Source organism: Oncorhynchus gorbuscha, unplaced genomic scaffold (genome assembly GCF_021184085.1).
Source record: "Oncorhynchus gorbuscha isolate QuinsamMale2020 ecotype Even-year unplaced genomic scaffold, OgorEven_v1.0 Un_scaffold_1342, whole genome shotgun sequence".
Taxonomy (NCBI): Eukaryota; Metazoa; Chordata; class Actinopteri; order Salmoniformes; family Salmonidae; genus Oncorhynchus; species Oncorhynchus gorbuscha.
Window position 1 is genome coordinate 40,012 of NW_025746145.1, and position 16,709 is coordinate 56,720.

The 16,709-nt window shown below is 45.3% G+C and overlaps 1 protein-coding gene across 1 annotated transcript in view; it reads right to left on the minus strand.

The window, feature by feature from the left end:
- Window positions 1-201: 201 nt before the first annotated feature.
- LOC124022331 (disintegrin and metalloproteinase domain-containing protein 12-like) overlaps window positions 202-16,709 on the minus strand; it is a 102,804-nt gene continuing 86,296 nt past the window's right edge. The window contains exons 5-7 of the mRNA XM_046337253.1: window positions 12,858-12,934; window positions 10,379-10,576; window positions 202-208 (exon numbers count right to left, since the gene is read on the minus strand). Of these exons, the coding sequence (XP_046193209.1) occupies window positions 202-208; window positions 10,379-10,576; window positions 12,858-12,934 (282 nt within the window). The remainder of the gene's footprint in view (window positions 209-10,378; window positions 10,577-12,857; window positions 12,935-16,709) is intronic.

Consider the following 16,709-nt stretch of genomic DNA (forward strand, 5'->3'; position numbering starts at 1 on the left):
CTCTGTCACACTGACCTTCATTAACTGTCAGGGACAAGAGAAGACAAGAGAAGACAAGAGAAGACAAGAGAAGACAAGAGAAGACAAGCTCTGTCACACTGACCTTAATTAACTGTCAGAGACAAGAGAAGACAAGAGAAGACAAGAGAAGACAAGAGAAGACAGCCTCTCAAGAGAAGACAGGTTATGTCACACTTACCTTCATTTACTGTCAGAGACAAGAGAAGACAAGAGAAGACAGGCTCTGTCACACTGCCCACAAAATGAGCTGGAAAATGAGCTGAATTCCCTAACCTCCTGCCCAATGTGTGATCATATTAGAGACACGTATTTCACAGATTACACAGATCCACAAAGAATTCAAAAACAAATCCAATAATGATAAACTCCCAAATCTATTGGGTGAAATACCACAGTGTGACATCACAGCAAGATGTGTGACCTGTTGCCACAAACACCATTGTACATACAGCCTATATTATATATAGGTACAGCCTATATTATATATAGGTACAGCCTATATTATATATAGGTACAGCCTATATTATATATAGGTACAGCCTATATTATATATAGGTACAGCCTATATGCTTATTTATTCTCTCTCTCTCTCTCTCTCTCTCTCTCTGTCTCTCTCTCTCTCCCCGCTCTCTCTCTCTGCCTCTCTCTCTCCCTCTCTCCCCCTCTCTCTCTGCCTCCCTCTCCCCCTCTCTCTCTCTATCTCTCCCTCTATCTCTCTCTCTCTCTCTCTCTCTCTCTCTCTCTCTCTCTCTCTCTCTCTCTCTCTCTCTCTCTCTCTCTCTCTCTCTCTCTCTCTCTCTCTCTCTCTCTCTCTCTCTCTCTCCCTCTCTCTCTCTCTCTCTCTCTATCTCTCTCCCCCTCTCTCTCTCTGTCTCTCTCTCTCCTCTCCCCCTCTCTCTCTCTCCCTCTCTCTCCCCCTCTCCCCCCTCTCTCTCTATCTATCCCCCTATCTCTCTCTCTCTCTCTCTCTCTCTCTCTCTCTCTCTCTCTCTCTCTCTCTCTCTCTCTCTCTTCTCTCTCTCTTCTCTCTCTCTCTCTCCCCTCTCTCTCCCTCTCTCTCCTCTCTCTCCCCTCTCTCTCCCTCTCCCCTCCCTCTCTCTCCCTCTCTCTCCCTCTCTCTCCCGCTCTCTCTCCCCGCTCTCTCTCTCCCCCCGCTCTCTCTCCCCCTCTCTCTCCCCCTCCCTCCCCTCTCTCTCTCCCCCCTCTCTCCCTCTCCCTCTCCCTCTGTCTGCCCTCTCTCAGAACACATGCAGCATAGTGGGAGTAGTGGAGGAGGTGGTCAGATGGTCAAATACCTAACGATAATAGAACTGGATTGGGAGTCTGATGTGTGTCTCTGGGGTTGATGTGACAGCGGAAGGTGAAAGGTCACCCCAGGTCCCCTATGGTGCTTACCTCTCTGTTGTCAGCTACGATGATTAGCTCCACATACTTGGTGCTGCTCTGGGTATGTCTCCTCTGCTGTGGTGGGGAGAAAGGGTGAGATGAGGAGAGAGGAGGGGAGAGAGAGGGAGAGAAAGAGAGATTGAATTGAGATAGAGAGAGGAGGGGAAAGGGAGAGTGGGATATTGAGAGAGGAGGGGAGAGAGGGAGAAAAGAGAGATTGAATTGAGATAGAGAGAGGAGGGGAAAGGGAGAGAGGGATATTGAGAGAGGAGGGGAGAGAGGGAGAGAAAGAGAGATTGAATTGAGATAGAGAGAGGAGGGGAAAGGGAGAGTGGGATATTGAGAGGAGGGGAAAGGGAGAGACGGATATTGAGAGAGGAGGGGAGAGAGAGGGAGAGAAAGAGAGATTTAATTGAGATAGAGAGAGGAGGGAAAGGGAGAGCGGGATATTGAGAGAGGAGGGGGAGAGAGGAGAGAAAGAGAGATTGAATTGAGATAGAGAGAGGAGGGGGAAAGGGAGAGTGGGATATTGAGAGAGGAGGGGTAAGGGAGAGCGGGATATTGAGAGAGGAGGGAGAGAGAGGGAGAGAAAGAGAGATTGAATTGAGATAGAGAGAGGAGGGGAAAGGGAGAGCGGGATATTGAGAGAGGAGGGGAAAGGGAGATACGGATATTGAGAGAGGTGGGGAGAGAGGGAGAGAAAGAGAGATTTAATTGAGATAGAGAGAGGAGGGGAAAGGGAGAGCGGGATATTGAGAGAGGAGGGGAGAGAGGGAGAGAAAGAGAGATTGAATTGAGATAGAGAGAGGAGGGGAAAGGGAGAGCGGGATATTGAGAGAGGAGGGGAGAGAGGGAGAGAAAGAGAGATTGAATTGAGATAGAGAGAGGAGTGGAAAGGGAGAGCGGGATATTGAGAGAGGAGGGGAAAGGGAGATACGGATATTGAGAGAGGAGGGGAGAGAGAGGGAGATAAAGAAAGAAAAAGAATGGAAAGGAAGATAGAGAGAAAATAATATTATGACGTTTGAAATGTCTTTATTCTTTTGGAACGTCTGTGAGTGTAATGTTTACTGTTCATTTTTATTGTTTATTTAATTTATGTTTATTATCTACCTCACTTGCTTTGGCAACATAATGTTAACATATGTTTCCCAGACTAATAAATCACCTTGAATTGAATTGATTTGAGAGAGGAGGGGAAAGGGAGAGAGGGATATTGAGAGAGAGAAGAGAGAGAACGAGAGAGAGAGAGGGGGGAGAGAGAGAGACAGAGAGAGAGAGTGTCATGCCCTGGTCATTATATTTTGTGTTTTTGGTATATGTTTGGGTAGGCCAGGGTGTGACATGGGTTTATATGTTGTGTTTCGTATTGGGGTTTGTAGTAATTGGGATTGTGTATGATTAGGGGTGTGTCTAGTTAGGCTTGGCTGCCTGAGGCGATTCTCAATCAGAGTCAGGTGCTTATCGTTGTCTCTGATTGGGAACCGTATTTAGACAGCCTGAGTTCGCGTTGTATTTCGTGGGTGTTTGTTCCTATCTCTGTGTTGTAGTCACCAGATAGGCTGTAATAGGTTTCACGTTCCGTTTGTTGTTTTCATATACAGTTATTTCATGTACCGCGATTATTTTCATTAAAGTCATGAGTAACCTACACGCTGCATTTCGGTCCGACTCTCTTCATTCAACAGACCAACGACCTTACAGAGAGAGAGAGAGAGAGAGAGAGAACAAGACAGAGACAGAGAGAGGCAGAGAGAGAGAGAGAGAAAGACAGAGACAGAGAGAGGCAGAGAGAGAGAGAGAGAGAGAGAGAGAGAGCAAGACAGAGACAGAGAGAGGCAGAGAGAGAGAGAGAGAAAGACAGAGACAGAGAGAGGCAGAGAGAGAGAGAGAGAGAGAGAGAGAGAGAGAGAGAGCAAGACAGAGACAGAGAGAGGCAGAGAGAGAGAGAGAGAGAGAGAGAGAGAGAGAGAGAGAGAGAGGAGAGAGACTTGTGTCTTTCAGATCATCATTTAACCAGAGAACCTGATTCCCCACGGAGTGCACTATATTTAACCAGAGAACCTGATTCCCCACTATATTTAACCAGAGACCCTGATTCCCCACGTAGTGCACTATATTTAACCAGAGACCCTGATTCCCCACGTAGTGCACTATATTTAACCAGAGACCCTGATTCCCCACGTAGTGCACTATATTTAACCAGAGACCCTGATTCCCCACGTAGTGCACTATATTTAACCAGAGACCCTGATTCCCCACGTAGTGCACTATATTTAACCAGAGACCCTGATTCCCCACGTAGTGCACTATATTTAACCAGAGACCCTGATTCCCCACGTAGTGCACTATATTTAACCAGAGACCCTGATTCCCCACGTAGTGCACTATATTTAACCAGAGACCCTGATTCCCCACGTAGTGCACTATATTTAACCAGAGGCCCTGATTCCCCACGTAGTGCACTATATTTAACCAGAGACCCTGATTCCCCACGTAGTGCACTATATTTAACCAGAGACCCTGATTCCCCACGTAGTGCACTATATTTAACCAGAGACCCTGATTCCCCACGTAGTGCACTATATTTAACCAGAGACCCTGATTCCCCACGTAGTGCACTATATTTAACCAGAGACCCTGATTCCCCACGTAGTGCACTATATTTAACCAGAGAACCTGATACCCCATGTAGTGCACTATATTTAACCAGAGACCCTGATTCCCCACTATATTTAACCAGAGACCTACTCACAACCCTCTTTATCCCTCCTGCCAACCCACTGCCACCCGCCTGCCACCCCAACAACACCCTCCTGTCTAATCCGCCTGCTCTGAAACACAGGCCTAAACCAGGACAGACAGGCTACTCTGAGAGACAGGCCGAAACCAGGACAGACAGGCTACTCTGAGAGACAGGCCTAAACCAGGACAGACAGACTACTCTGACAGACAGGCCTACGCCAGGACAGACAGGCTACTCTGAGAGACAGGCCGAAACCAGGACAGACAGGCTACTCTGAGAGACAGGCAGAAACCAGGACAGACAGACTACTCTGAGAGACAGGCAGAAACCAGGACAGACAGCCTACTCTGAGAGACAGGCCTAAACCAGGACAGACAGGCTACTCTGAGAGACAGGCCTAAACCAGGACAGACAGGCTACTCTGAGAGACAGGCCTAAACCAGGACAGACAGACTACTCTGTGAGACAGGCCTACGCCAGGACAGACAGGCTACTCTGTGAGACAGGCCTAAACCAGGACAGACAGACTACTCTGTGAGACAGGCCTACGCCAGGACAGACAGGCTACTCTGAGAGACAGGCCTAAACCAGGACAGACAGGCTACTCTGAGAGACAGGCAGAAACCAGGACAGACAGACTACTCTGTGAGACAGGCCTACGCCAGGACAGACAGGCTACTCTGTGAGACAGGCCTAAACCAGGACAGACAGACTACTCTGTGAGACAGGCCTACGCCAGGACAGACAGACTACTCTGTGAGACAGGCCTACGCCAGGACAGACAGGCTACTCTGAGAGACAGGCCTAAACCAGGACAGACAGGCTACTCTGAGAGACAGGCCTAAACCAGGACAGACAGACTACTCTGTGAGACAGGCCTACGCCAGGACAGACAGGCTACTCTGAGAGACAGGCCTAAACCAGGACAGACAGGCTACTCTGAGAGACAGGCCTAAACCAGGACAGACAGGCTACTCTGAGAGACAGGCCTAAACCAGGACAGACAGACTACTCTGAGAGACAGGCCTAAACCAGGACAGACAGACTACTCTGAGAGACAGGCCTAAACCAGGACAGACAGGCTACTCTGAGAGACAGGCCTAAACCAGGACAGACAGACTACTCTGAGAGACAGGCCTAAACCAGGACAGACAGACTACTCTGAGAGACAGGCCTAAACCAGGACAGACAGACTACTCTGAGAGACAGGCCTAAACCAGGACAGACAGACTACTCTGTGAGACAGGCCTAAACCAGGACAGACAGACTACTCTGAGAGACAGGCCTAAACCAGGACAGACAGACTACTCTGAGAGACAGGCCTAAACCAGGACAGACAGGCTACTCTGTGAGACAGGCCTACGCCAGGACAGACAGGCTACTCTGAGAGACAGGCCTAAACCAGGACAGACAGTCTACTCTGTGAGACAGGCCTACGCCAGGACAGACAGTCTACTCTGAGAGACAGGCCTAAACCAGGACAGACAGTCTACTCTGAGAGACCAGAAGTCCCCACAAGAATAGTAAACAAACAAGAATGTACCAACTGGGGACATTTTGTTCGTCCCCACAAGGTCAAATGCTATTTCTAGGGGGTTTAGGGTTAAGGTTAGAATTACATAAAGAGTTAGGATTAGGAGTGTGTGTGTGTGTGTGTGTGTGTGTGTGTGTGTGTGTGTGTGTGTGTGTGTGTGTGTGTGTGTGTGTGTGTGTGTGTGTGTGTGTGTGTGTGTGTGTGTGTGTGTGTGTGTGTGTGTGTGTGTGTGATTGTGCTCTCTCCCGTTGCAAGCCTTCTAAAACCTGGGTTTCTGATGCTATTATGTATTGGCCAATTAGAGTCTTTGATGCCACAGGCCACCACTTCGGAGCAGGAGCTGTTTCAAGGACAGCTGCATACAGAACCATTAGGAATCTATTCTATTCTACAGCTGAATACAGAACTATTAGGAATCTATTCTATTCTACAGCTGAATACAGAACAATTAGGAATCTATTCTATTCTACAGCTGAATACAGAACAATCAGGAATCTATTCTATTCTATTCTACAGCTGAATACAGAACCATTAGGAATCTATTCTACTCTACAGCTGCATACGGAACTATTAGGAATCTATTCTATTCTATTCTACAGCTGAATACAGAACTATTAGGAATCTATTCTATTCTATTCTACAGCTGAATACAGAACTATTAGGAATCTATTCTATTCTATTCTACAGCTGAATACAGAACTATTAGGAATCTATTCTATTCTATTCTACAGCTGAATACAGAACCATTAGGAATCTATTCTATTCTATTCTACAACTGAATACAGAACTATTAGGAATATATTCTATTCTATTCTACAGCTGCATACAGAACCATTAGGAATCTATTCTATTCTACAGCTGAATACAGAACTATTAGGAATCTATTATATTCTACAGCTGAATACAGAACAATTAGGAATCTATTCTATTCTACAGCTGAATACAGAACTATTAGGAATCTATTCTATTCTACAGCTGAATACAGAACTATTAGGAATCTATTCTATTCTACAGCTGAATACAGAACAATTAGGAATCTATTATATTCTACAGCTGAATACAGAACCATTGGGAATCTATTATATTCGATTCTATTCTACAGCTGCATTAGGAACTATTAGGAATCTATTCTATTCTATTGTATTCTACAGCTGCATACGGACATATTTCAGAGGCACTTAAATCCACAGCTAATATTCTAGTCGTCATTCTTTTCCAGTCCAGTGATAAAACAGAGGACAAAGTCAAAACAGCTTTAAATCACAGGGACAAATCCCAGACACGTGTTACATTTGGTACCTGATCTCATACCTAACCCCTTCCTCAGCCTCTCCCACCCTCCTCTCTCCTCCCTTCTCAGACGGTACAGGACACTACAGTATCTCTCTGTCGGGGTCCCTCCCTCTCTCCTCCCTTCTCAGACGGTACAGGACACTAAGGTATCTCTCAGTAGGTGTCCCTCTGTCCTCCCATCTCAGACGGTACAGGACACTAAGGTATCTCTCAGTAGGTGTCCCTCTCTCCTCCCTTCTCAGACGGTACAGGACACTACGGTATCTCTCAGTAGGTGTCCCTCTCTCCTCCCTTCTCAGACGGTACAGGACACTAAGGTATCTCTCAGTAGGTGTCCCACTCTCCTCCCTTCTCAGACGGTACAGGACACTACGGTATCTCTCTGTCGGGGTCCCTCCCTCTGTCCTCCCATCTCAGACGGTACAGGACACTACGGTATCTCTCTGTCAGGGTCCCTCCCTCTCAGACGGTACAGGACACTACAGTATTTCTCTGTCGGTGTCCCTCCCTCTCAGACGGTACAGGACACTACAGTATTTCTCTGTGGGTGTCCCTCCCTCTCAGACGGTACAGGACACTACAGTATTTCTCTGTGGGTGTCCCTCCCTCTCAGACGGTACAGGACACTACAGTATTTCTCTGTGGGTGTCCCTCCCTCTCAGACGGTACAGGACACTACAGTATTTCTCTGTGGGTGTCCCTCCCTCTCAGACGGTACAGGACACTACAGTATTTCTCTGTGTTCTCTGTGGGTGTCCCTCCCTCTCAGACGGTACAGGACACTACAGTATTTCTCTGTCGGTGTCCCTCCCTCTCTCCTCCCATCTCAGACAGTACAGGACACTACAGTATCTCTCTGCCGGCGTCTCCTAGAGATAGGTAACATAGATATTCAGACAGTACAGGACACTACAGTATCTCTCTGCCGGCGTCTCCTAGAGATAGGTAACATAGATATTCAGACGGATGCAGTCGTCATGACAACGTCCGTGTCACACGTTAATTAAATTGGGGGGCACGTTAAACAACATGTATGGAACCGGCGAATGGCGTCACCCCAGTAACACATAGTGGTGTTCAAAGGAGCGCATTTACTCTCCTACCACACGACTCAAACAACACACACTTAGACAGGACACACGGCTAACAGAATGAACCAAACAGAATGAACCAAACAGAATGAACCAAACAGAATGAACCAAACAGAATGAACCAAACAGAATGAACCAAACAGAACCAAACAGAATGAACCAAACAGAATGAACCAAACAGAATGAACCAAACTTAATGAACCAAACAGAATGAACCAAACAGAATGAACCAAACAGAACCAAACAGAATGAACCAAACAGAATGAACCAAACAGAATGAACCAAACAGAATGAACCAAACAGAATGAACCCAACAGAATGAACCAAACAGAATGAACCAAACAGAATGAACCAAACAGAACCAAACAGAATGAACCAAACAGAATGAACCAAACAGAACCAAACAGAATGAACCAAACAGAACCAAACAGAATGAACCAAACAGAATGAACCAAACAGAACCAAACAGAATGAACCAAACAGAACCAAACAGAATGAACCAAACAGAACCAAACAGAATGAACCAAACAGAACCAAACAGAATGAACCAAACAGAATGAACCCAACAGAATGAACCAAACAGAATGAACCAAACAGAACCAAACAGAATGAACCAAACAGAACCAAACAGAATGAACCAAACAGAATGAACCAAACAGAATGAACCAAACAGAATGAACCAAACAGAATGAACCAAACAGAATGAACCAAACAGAATGAACCAAACAGAACCAAACAGAATGAACCAAACAGAACCAAACAGAACCAAACAGAATGAACCAAACAGAACCAAAAAGAACCAAACAGAATGAACCAAACAGAATGAACCAAACAGAATGAACCAAACAGAATGAACCAAGCCTCTAACTCGTGAGTGTGACTATGATTCTGTTCACCGAAACACATTTTCAGTCTGGTCGGCTAGAGAAAGGGAAATAACCGCATTTATGTGTGAAAACCGATTATCCCAAAATATCTTTAAATAAACATTTTCCTACCGAACACGGTACGACCTATAAACAGTAGCTCACTGCTAACACAGTAGCTGTAGAGTAATATAGCAGTGCATTATAATGCTTCTAGGATGAAACGGCAGACGCCATAAGAGGCACAGAAAGTGCTATTCTAAAACATGGCCTAATGGCAGATGAAACAGTGTGCGCATTCGGGAGGAGCAGGGGGCATAAACCCACATCGTCACAGTCCCAAATAGCAACCCTACTCCTCATGGGCCCTGGTCAAAAGCAGTGCACTGTAGAGGGAATAGGGTGCCATTTGGTATTCAGTTATCAAGAGTACTTGATGAGCATAAATCCACATCGTATCTCCACTGACTGAGGTTTGATCTGAAGACCTCCTAGTCTCTACTGACTGAGGTTTGATCTGAAGACCTCCTAGTCTCTACTGACTGAGGTTTGATCTGAAGACCTCCTAGTCTCTACTGACTGAGGTTTGATCTGAAGACCTCCTCTCTAGTCTCTACTGACTGAGGTTTGATCTAAAGACCTCCTAGTCTCTACTGACTGAGGTTTGATCTGAGGTTTGATCTAAAGACCTCCTAGTCTCTACTGACTGAGGTTTGATCTGAAGACCTCCTAGTCTCTACTGACTGAGGTTTGATCTGAAGACCTCCTAGTCTCTACTGACTGAGGTTTGATCTGAAGACCTCCTAGTCTCTACTGACTGAGGTTTGATCTGAAGACCTCCTAGTCTCTACTGACTGAGGTTTGATCTGAAGACCCCTTAGTCTCTACTGACTGACGTTTGATCTGAAGACCCCTTAGTCTCTACTGACTGAGGTTTGATCTGAAGACCCCTTAGTCTCTACTGACTGAGATTTGATCTGAAGACCTCCTAGTCTCTACCGTCTCTACTGATTGAGGTTTTTGAGTCTCTCTGAAGATCTGAAGACTCCTAGTCTCTACTGACTGAGGTTTGATCCGAGGTTTGAGACCTCCTAGTCTCTACTGACTGAGGTTTGATCTGGATCCCTCCTAGTCTCTATCTGTAGATGGATGTAAAGACAACGTTAGTGTTTTCCTAGAGGATTCTAGAAGATCTCTAACCCATTCCAGATATATTTATATACATATCCACTGTCTTTGACCCCAAGTCTCAAGAGCTAAACATGGATTCATAGCTTATTAACATAAGAGACTACGGCTGTGTTAAACACAAGAAGCCCAATTCTGATATGTTGCCTATATATTGGCAAAAGATTCTGATCTGATTGATCAAAAGACCAATTAGTGGCAAAAGATCAGAATTGGGGCGGCCTGTGTATGGTATTCCATGTATGCTGCTTACCCTGTGCTGAAGGCTCCGAAGGGGCTGTCTGATTGGCTGTTCTGGGTGTCTCCATGAACCAGTGATATGTTGAAGCCATGGCCACACGAGCCAGGTGTGAGGTTGAGCTGTTCTGACCGGTAGATCCTGTGGGATCCACTGGAGGGATCAGTTGACGGCTCCAACACGTAGGATCTGTTTTCTAGTGAGATGAAGCCACTGGGAATACAAGAGTGATATTGATGAATCAATCAATCGATCATCAATCAATGAAGTAGAAGAATGTTTGTTAAATGTCTGTCATGATGGTTTTTTTCTACAGAATGTTGGACAATGGATCTCTTATTTTTATTTTAACCTTTATTTGACTTGGCAAGTCAGTTAATTAAGAACAAATTCTTATTTTCAAAGACAGTGGGGTTAACTGCCTTGTTCAGGGACAGAATGACAGAGTTGTACCTTGTCAGCTCGGGGATTTGATCTTGCAACCCTTCAGGTTACTAGTCCAGCGCTCTAACCACTAGGCTACGCTGCCGCCCCAACTGAGGTGCTTTGTGGGTAACACTACTTTTACCTCGTCGATAAAGTCTCACTGTGGAAACAAATCGAGAGGCAGACATTTGGCTTAATAAGAAATATAGTAATATCCTCCCCGGTGGTTTCTCATTCTCCGTCTGTCCGTGATGAGAGTCTCTTATTTCTCACCGTCAACTTTTCTCACACTAATAAAAACAGCCCTGGTGATTTAAAGTGACGTCTTCGTCCACTGAAACTGGGCCAAAACTCTGAGTTTTTATCAACCTCTTGACAACACTAATAACCACATAAACTTAACATTAAAAAACGCTCCCAAAGCCAGACTATAGCTGCCAACTAAAAACCCCGAAACAATTTGTCTTGGCCGTCGCGTCAGGCAGCATAGCACTCGTCAAACTAAGCCCTCTGCATCTGTCTATGCAGAAACAGGTTGTAGAGGGGCAGAAAAATGAGTGGCCTGTGAGGGTCTTGCATCACAAACGGCACCCTATTCCCTATATAGTGCACTACTCTTAACAAGAACCCTATGGAGCTCTGGTTAAAAGTAGTGCACTACATAGGGAATTAGGGTACCAATTGGGAATGCACTCAAGGGCTTAACAATTACCCCTATCACTCCTTAGAGGAGGAAAACTGTTGGCACGTTTTGGGAACGACATTCCTGATGATGTCCAGAAAAATGAGCAGACTCGTTACTCCTACTTGACATGTGTGAACGCTGAACGGTTCTTTTTCCCGCTTTGCATGTCTTCACTGTGTTAAAGACTTGTATTACTCTGACTGTAGATCGTTGTCTTGAATCAATTAACACAGGGATACATTTACATTTTACATTCATCACTGATACCCCGACTACACCACTTGTGTCGCGTGCGCCAGCGTTACAAAATAAATTTAGAAATCTATGTTATTCAATTATTGCACCCACACTGCTGGCGCACGCCAACGAGCGTCTGTGTTGCCAAGGGCTAAAATAGAAGTCCTTTCTATTTCTGACGCAGATCACGCTGCAAGTCCTGCCTCTCCCATCTCCTCATTGGTTATTAAAAGCAGGTACCCACTTGCCATCTCCTCATTGGTTATACCCACGTGGGTGACTGAAAGACAAACTGTTTTGCCGGTTGTCGTGGTAATACTAAGAAAGTGTAGATGCCAATCACCATATAAGTTCAAAGATAAAAAAGCCTAGAAGGAGTAGAGATGACTAGAAATGATTCGGTTGACCGTTTTATGTGTTGATTAATTAGCGGAGTAGAGGACCTTGTGCATTTCAGGTAAGATAACAACTCAATGTTTAACGTTGTATCCCAGGACAAATTAGCTAGCAACAGCAAGGTAGCTAAATAAGACAAATTAGCTAGCAAGTGCAAGCTAGCTAAATAAGACAAATTAGCTAGCAAGTGAAAGCTAGCTAAATAAGACAAATTAGCTAGCAAGTGCAAGCTAGCTAAATTGCCATAACGTTAAATGTTTACTGTTTTTCGACCTGTCCCCAAATTAATGTAATTGGTTCAGAGTTTGTTTTGATATTTTAACCTGCGTGTCGTGATCTCGTCTCGGGGGACAAAATATATTTATGCATGATGGCGCACGATGGCGCACACACGCAGCCGGTTTGGTTTTCGTGTAAGGTGTGTTTATATGGTAACTCTGTTAATCTTTAGTTTCAGAGAGAAACAGAGAACAACAACATTGATGATGAGCCCGTTGCTTCAGGCTAATCTAACTGCTTGGCTAATCGGGCACTGGAGCGTTGAGGTTCATTAGACCATGGGGTAATGTCATGACAATACAACAGGAGGCCCACTGACACACACACACACACACACACACACACACACACACACACACACACACACACACACACACACACACACACACACACACACACACACACACACACACACACACACACACACACACACACACACACACACACACACACACACACACACACACTCACCTGAGACCTGAGCAGGTACTGAGGGTGACGTCAGAATAGATGTGTCCCTGCACCATTCCATGGTAATAGCAGTTCGTCTGAGAAGAGAGTTTATCATACTGTTAGGACAAGGCCAGACTGTCAGGGTAGGTAGGAGGAGCAGGATGGTAGGGCAGAGAGTTTAACATACTGTTAGGACAAGGCTTGGCTGTCAGGGTAGGTAGGAGGGGTAGGATGGTAGGACAGAGAGTTTAACATACTGTTAGGACAAGGCCAGACTGTCAGGGTAGGTAGGAGGGACAGGATGGTAGGACAGCGGAGGAAGTATCTGGTTTGGAGTGAAAATACAGCTTCTGTCTATGGTCCAGACCCAGGCCATCTATGGTCCAGACCCAGGCCATCTATGGTCCAGACCCAGGCCATCTATGGTCCAGACCCAGGCCATCTATGGTCCAGACCCAGGCCATCTATGGTCCAGACCCAGGCCATCTCCTGTGGTACCTATGGTCCAGACCCAGGCCATCTCCTGTGGTACCTATGGTCCAGACCCAGGCACTTCCTCCCTGACTACTTCACTGCTGCACAGTAAAACATGGACATGTGGTTTCTCCACCTCTCCCTTCTCCAAATATAAACCTGTGTACATTTCAGGATTCGTCTTTACTCCTTTCCAAGGTGGTTGTTGTTCACATGCTGCTGATTCCACATGTTCAGCGTCGGATCAGTTTTCTCAGAGAGACCCGTCATGTAAATATTGGTCCTTTACCATGGAACTGGGAAGTTCCAGAAGACCAGATCTTAGTCCTCTCTACAAAGCTTCTACTCCGCCTTCTAGGATGTTCCAGAAGACCAGACCTTAGTCCTCTCTCCAAAGCTTCTACTCTGCCTTCTAGGATGTTCCAGAAGACCAGACCTTAGTCCTCTCTCCAAAGCTTCTACTCTGCTTTCTAGGATGTTCCAGAAGACCAGACCTTAGTCCTCTCTCCAAAGCTTCTACTCTGCCTTCTAGGATGTTCCAGAAGACCAGACCTTAGTCCTCTCTACAAAGCTTCTACTCTGCCTTCTATGATGTTCTAGAAGGCGTGTCTTAGTCCTCCCTACAAAGCTTCTACTCTGCTTTCTAGGATGTTCCAGAAGACCAGACCTTAGTCCTCTCAACAAAGTTTCTACTCTGCCTTCTAGGATGTTACAGAAGACCAGACCTTAGTCCTCTCTCCAAAGCTTCTACTCTACCTTCTACGATGTTCCAGAAGGCCAGACCTTAGTCCTCTCTCCAAAGCTTCTACTCTGCCTTCTAGAATGTTCCAGAAGGCCAGGCCTTAGTCCTCTCTCCAAAGCTTCAACTCTGCTTTCTGGGATGTTCCAGAAGGCCAGACCTCAGGCTTAGTCCTCTCTCCAAAGCTTCTACTCTGCCTTCTAGGATGTTCCAGAAGAACAGACCTTAGTCCTCTCTCCAAAGCTTCTACTCTGCCTTCTACGATGTTCCAGAAGGCCAGGCCTTAGTCCTCTCTCCAAAGCTTCTACTCTGCTTTCTAGGATGTTCCAGAAGACCAGACCTTAGTCCCCTCTACAAAGCTTCTACTCTGCCTTCTACGATGTTCTAGAAGGTGTGTCTTAGTCCTCTCTCCAAAGCTTCTACTCTACCTTCTACGATGTCCCAGAAGGCCAGAACTTAGTCCTCTCTCCAAAGCTTCTACTCTGCTTTCTAGGATGTTCCAGAAGGCCAGACCTCTTAACTTAGTCCTCTCTCCAAAGCTTCTACTCTGCCTTCTAGGATGTTCCAGAAGACCAGACCTTAGTCCTCTCTCCAAAGCTTCTACTCTACCTTCTAGGATGTTCTAGAAGACCAGACCTTAGTCCTCTCTCGAAAAGCTTCTACTCTGCTTTCTGTCTTCCATGAACATTTACAATAATTTTCCTGCACACAATTGTCCTTCCCTGTCATCCGTACTTCAGCCTGAAGTATTCTGACGTGTATATCGACGTCTAAGTGTTGGCCCAGTCCTCAACTACACGCTAGTCCATACAGAGTCCTGCCAGACACATCTTGGCTTAAATGGAAAACTGGTACCCTATTCCCTATTTAGTGCACTAATTTTGACCAGTCCCTTATGAACCCTGGTCAAAAGTAGTGCACTAATTTTGACCAGTCCCTTATGAACCCTGGTCAAAAGTAGTGCACTAAATCCAGAATAGGGCTCCGGTTGGGACATAAACACACCCTCTCCAGGTGTATGTAAAAGAAGAAGCGCCATTACATTAGATGAAGCTACAGCGTGTAGCAGAGGGAAGCAGGGTCAGATCTAGTACAGAACAGAACCCTGCATTAATACTATGACCTCATGTTCCATTGATGATGTCAGAACTGCGATGGATATCATGTGTTGGGGGGGGGTATGATTCTTTCTGCTTCCCAGTCTGGTCTTTACCATTCAGAGGTCAGAGATGGATGGTAATTTGACACCTGACCTGATTTAAATGGGAACTACAGATGTAATTTGACACCTGACCTGATTTAAATGGAAACTACAGATGTAATTTGACACCTGACCTGCTTTAAATGGAAACTACAGATGTAATTTGACACCTGACCTGATTTAAATGGGAACTACAGATGTAATTTGACACCTGACCTGCTTTAAATGGAAACTACAGATGTAATTTGACACCTGACCTGCTTTAAATGGAAACTACAGATGTAATTTGACACCTGACCTGCTTTAAATTGAAACTACAGATGTAATTTGACACCTGACCTGATTTAAATGGAAACTACAGATGTAATTTGACACCTGACCTGACTTAAATGGGAACTACAGATGTAATTTGACACCTGACCTGATTTAAATGGGAACTACAGATGTAATTTGATCACTCTGATCTCTTCTGTTGATGAGGATTTTTAGGAAAAAAAATCAAACTTTTTACTGTATTCAACGTTTAAAGTTTGTAATTTCCACTTTTAAAAAAAATGTCAGACTTGATTTTTGCCCTAACATAAACTGTAACAACCCCTACAATAATGTCCATTAATTATAATCCACATAATAATTCACATTTCCTGTTGCTGCAGGATTATTTTCCTGCTGTAGCAAATTAAGATACTAAAATGGAAAGGAGAGACTGGACTGCCCTGTTGTACACCTCTGTGAATGTATCAAACTGGGGAGATTGGACTGCCCTGTTGTACACCTCTGTGAATGTTGTACACCTCTGTGAATGTATCAAACTGGGGAGATTGGACTGCCCTGTTGAACACCTCTGTGAATGTTGTACACCTCTGTGAATGTATCAAACTGGGGAGATTGGACTTCCCTGTTGAACACCTCTGTGAATGTTGTACACCTCTGTGAATGTATCAAACTGGGGAGATTGGACTTCCCTTTTGAACACCTCTGTGAATGTTGTACACCTCTGTGAATGTTGTACACCTCTGTGAATGTTGTACACCTCTGTGAATGTTGTACACCTCTGTGAATGTTGTACACCTCTGTGAATGTTGTACACCTCTGTGAATGTTGTACACCTCTGTGAATGTACAAACTATCAAACCTGTATTTTGTTCATAATTACCATGTGTTTATTCTTACACTTTTTGTATGGATACAGTACGTTTTGAGCTCTTGTATTTTAACAATCTGTCATGAAGGACGAGGCTCTCCTTCCTGTGTCTGGTACGTCCTCTGAGTGAGGAACAATGCCTGGAAAGTCTTCCATTACAGAGAGCTATAAAACAGACAAATGAAAGAGGAAGGACGGAGAAGTGAAGAGGCTATCACTCATCACTCCCTCCCTCATCACTCCCTCCCTCCCTCATCCCTCCCTCCCTCCCTCATCCCTCCCTCCCTCAATCATCACTCCCTCCCTCCGTCT